The 3,970-nt window shown below is 32.5% G+C and overlaps 1 protein-coding gene across 1 annotated transcript; it reads right to left on the minus strand.

Annotated features, from left to right (window-relative positions):
• Positions 1,112-3,081, minus strand: LOC109346271 (pentatricopeptide repeat-containing protein At1g02370, mitochondrial-like). The gene is made up of 2 exons (XM_019585742.1): positions 2,812-3,081; positions 1,112-2,527 (listed from the first exon to the last, which is right to left on the minus strand). The coding sequence occupies exons 1-2, from the start codon at positions 3,028-3,030 to the stop codon at positions 1,367-1,369; spliced, it is 1,380 nt and encodes a 459-aa protein (XP_019441287.1). The 5' UTR covers positions 3,031-3,081; the 3' UTR covers positions 1,112-1,366.

Here is a 3,970-nt window from a genome sequence, read left to right on the forward strand (position 1 = left end):
ATACAAATATTTTAGTGGGAAAAGAGAATAGTACAAATGCAGGAGAATAGAAATCAGTCTAAAGTAAGAAAAGCATGGGGATGGTAGTAGCTATCCACATTCTACACACGAAAATGATTGAAAAAAGAGAATAGTATAAATGTAGATTTTATGCCGGTTTTAGGTATTTTAAAAATTGAAAAAACTTTATATGATTGTTACTTTTTGACATTTTGTATATCATATACTTGTTAGTTGGAAAAAACGACAATGAAAACAATATTGCTTCAATAGAATATGTACTATCAAATTTAAAAATTCAAATTCAACATAATACTTACCTAATTTTAAGTAATTTCTTACGCTATAGGTATCTATACTTATAAGTTCCATTATATCTTTATCCGACATATATGTTGTATGTAATTTGAAGAACCCTTTTCTAAAACTCTCATGTAACCATTTGTGACTCCTGCTCGCATTCGGATGTGAATTTACTTACCGATACTTGTGGGTCTAAATTTTTTGTTATCCCTAAAAAAGCCAAAAAATACAAGAACAAAAATCGAGTTTTAATCTCATTAGTGAAGTTAATTGCATTGACCTAAAGTAGTACTTTATCATAAATCATATATATTGGCAAAGCATTGTGAGTATTTCTTAATCATATTACCTATGTTTTTTCTTTATCTCTTTCTCTAGAAATTGGACTAACTTGATCTACTCTCGTTACAAGAGTTTCTATCGGTTTCCTCCACATATGTCCAAACCACATAATTTTACTATATTTTCTATAATAGGAGTTCCTCCAACTTTCTCCCCAATGCATTTATTTCTAATACTATTTTGTTTATATTCAACCATCTAACTTCATATTTTTTACTTTATCCTATTGTTGACATTTTACCTGCCAACTTTCCGTCCCAAAAAAAACTACAAAATGAAGACACCAAACATGTTGACCCAAAGAAAGGAAAACGAAGAAATGAGAACTACATTCAAAATTGGATCTGCACATAAGACAATAATCAGGAGACAGAAAAGAAGAAGAGGTTTTTGACAGATAAATCATTCGCATTAATACTGAATAGTCCAAACAACGAATTTGGCCTTAGGAGAGCAAGTAGTTTTCAGATAGCCTTGTCCAGACATTATTGGGCGATGAAGTGAGTTTTGAAATAAAATTTGCAAGACAAAAGTATGTTCTTACATTAAAAGAGAGGTGAAATGAATCAGCAATAGCAGAAGACTCTAACACGGATCTACGTAACATGCAAAAATCCAAAATTACTTAATTGCTTGCTTCACATAAGTTGTACCCACATGCTGCAGAAAGAGTTGTTTTTCAACGATGAACCATTTCCGACTGAACATCGGCTTGCAAGTTCTAGACTGCATGGTTTACTTGAGAATCTTCCTCCAGTGTTGTATTAATCACAGGAGATGATTTGAACCAGGAATAATCATAATTGTGACTCTTCAGAATCTTGCTTAACTCCTCAACGCCATCAACATCTGTCTCTTCATAATACTTCAGAAAAGCACTTGCAACTTCTGGAGACGGACGCCATTTTTCAACCCCGACATCTGAAAATACCGCCTCTAGGTGGCTCAGAGCACTAACCAACTGACTTTTTTTCAAGTAATACAACATGAACATTTCGCGAATCTTAAAGAAAGGTCCGTTGTTCCTCCTCCTGATAGCCTCCTTAAAAACCAATTCAGCTTCGTCATGCAGGTTGTGACGCAAGTAAGCACCAATGACAACACTAACCAACCTTATATCATAAGTAACACATTTAGATTCCCACTCCTTAAAGCATTTTGTTATTCCCTCAATATCATCAAGCCTTCGAAGAGAGTGAAGCATGGCAAGATAGCTCATGTTGGTCACCGGGAGTATTGACTTCAGGGAATCCCATACCCTATGAACCTCTGCTAAATTAGATGTTGCGGCATATTGGCTAAGCAAGAAATGGTAAGTTTCACGTTGCTGAGGTTTCACTTCTTCTTCTACCTTCTTAAGCATCAACTCAGCCTTTTCAAAATCCTTAGTCTTCACATAGATAGCTGAAAGGTTGTTATACGTCTGCCAGCTAATTTCTTCTCCATTTTCTCTTTTCATCTCCTCGTAGACTCTCTCAACCCCATCGAGATCATTTAGAGATGCATAGCTATTCATCCAGATATGATACGTAAACGCAGCCATTGGGATTTTCCTCTGCTTCAGATCATCCACCAACAGAGGCACCTTCTCGGGTTGACCCAATCTCATATACAAAGACATTAAATTGTTAAAAGCCAGATTAGTGACAAAACCGAGTTCATCCATCTTTTCAAAATGAGCTAATGCCTTGTCTGTTACTAGGTTCTTGCAGTAACAGTTCAAAAGAGCACCATATGTATATTTGTTCTTTTCTTCGGGAGGAAGATTGTTAAAGTAATTCTCAGCTGCATCCAACCCCTTGGTTTTGGACACAAGATCTAAATAAACTGCATAATTATCTGAGGCAAAATTAACTTTCCTCAACTCCATCCATTCCATTATCTACATTATAAAAAACAAAATAATTAAAAAACACTCACTGATTTGAATTATTTATTTACAATTTAGTTCATGAATTTAGTCCTTAAATTTACAGATCTTGTATCAACTCATCTTTCTTAACAACTTAGTCCTTATTATATGCAAATGATTTTTTTTTGCAATAAACACAGTGTAGTCCTTAAAAAATGAAATCATTTGTTACGATTATTGTTCTTGCCTTTTTGTAAATGATCATAGATCTAAACATAGATGGAAATAAGAAAATTGGTGGAATTTATTGATACCTCGAGTGCGTGCTGAAATTTGTGGTACTTTCGAAGCTGCCTGACGCATCTTTCGAGCTCATCTTTTTGTATAGCTGTGCCTTCCAATACATACTGGTTCAGCGTCTGCGACACGGTGCCTCCGGTCATTTCCAGCGCCGATAGCTTTCGGTAAAGGCTTATTTTCTTTGCCTCCGTGGATAGCCGCCGGATCAGCCATTTTCCGCCGTTGTAGTTCATGTTCTCGCTGTTGCTACCACTGAGGGAGAGAGGTTTAGTTAGGGTTTATGAAAACGCACTTGTTACTTTTTATCATTTTCATAATATATTTTTAAAAGTTTTAACCTAAATTCATTACATAACCCAATGAGTTTTAGCAAAATTATACGAATTATCCCTCAATTTTTTACATTGACACAAACCCCTAATTTTTTATAGTTTCATTACACGGATCATCCATGCATGATAAATAAGTGTAATCTTTTAAACAAAACATGTGATAAATGGAATTAAGTTAAACAAAACATGATATATTGTGAAGACAAATCCAAATAATATATGAGTCGATACCTCTTTATTATTTTTTTGATTCTTTACGATATAGTATAAGAGCAATTTAAACAATATCTCTTTAGAACTGTTGATGTATTTTGTAACAAAAAATAATAAAGATACATTGATTTGTATATTATTTGGATTTTCCCTCATAATGTACCATTTTTTGTTTAACTTAATTGCATTGATCATATTTTTTATTTAAAATTACACTTATTTCTCATACAGGGGTAATTAATGTAATGAATATAAAAATATAAAAACTAAGGGATGTTTGCGTAGGTGTAGAAAAGTGAGGGATAGTCTGTATAATTTTACTAAAATTCAGGGTGTCAGTATAATTAACTCTCATTTTTATGAGATGCACTACACCTCTCTAAACATTTATACATAATAATACATCATCTACTATTTATTTATATTTTTTAATAATCAATAATAATTAAATATAAATTATAAATAATAAATGCAATATATAAAACTTATGCTAGTAGACATATTTTTTCTCTACTTTTTTATCAATATAGTTTTCCATTAATCGATATTATAGAGAGAAAATAATTGAGTAATGAGTTAAATTAAAAGATAAATGAACTTAAAGATAGTTTTAAAAAATTATATCTAT

The sequence above is a fragment of the Lupinus angustifolius genome, chromosome LG04 (genome assembly GCF_001865875.1).
Source record: "Lupinus angustifolius cultivar Tanjil chromosome LG04, LupAngTanjil_v1.0, whole genome shotgun sequence".
Classification (NCBI taxonomy): domain Eukaryota; kingdom Viridiplantae; phylum Streptophyta; class Magnoliopsida; order Fabales; family Fabaceae; genus Lupinus; species Lupinus angustifolius.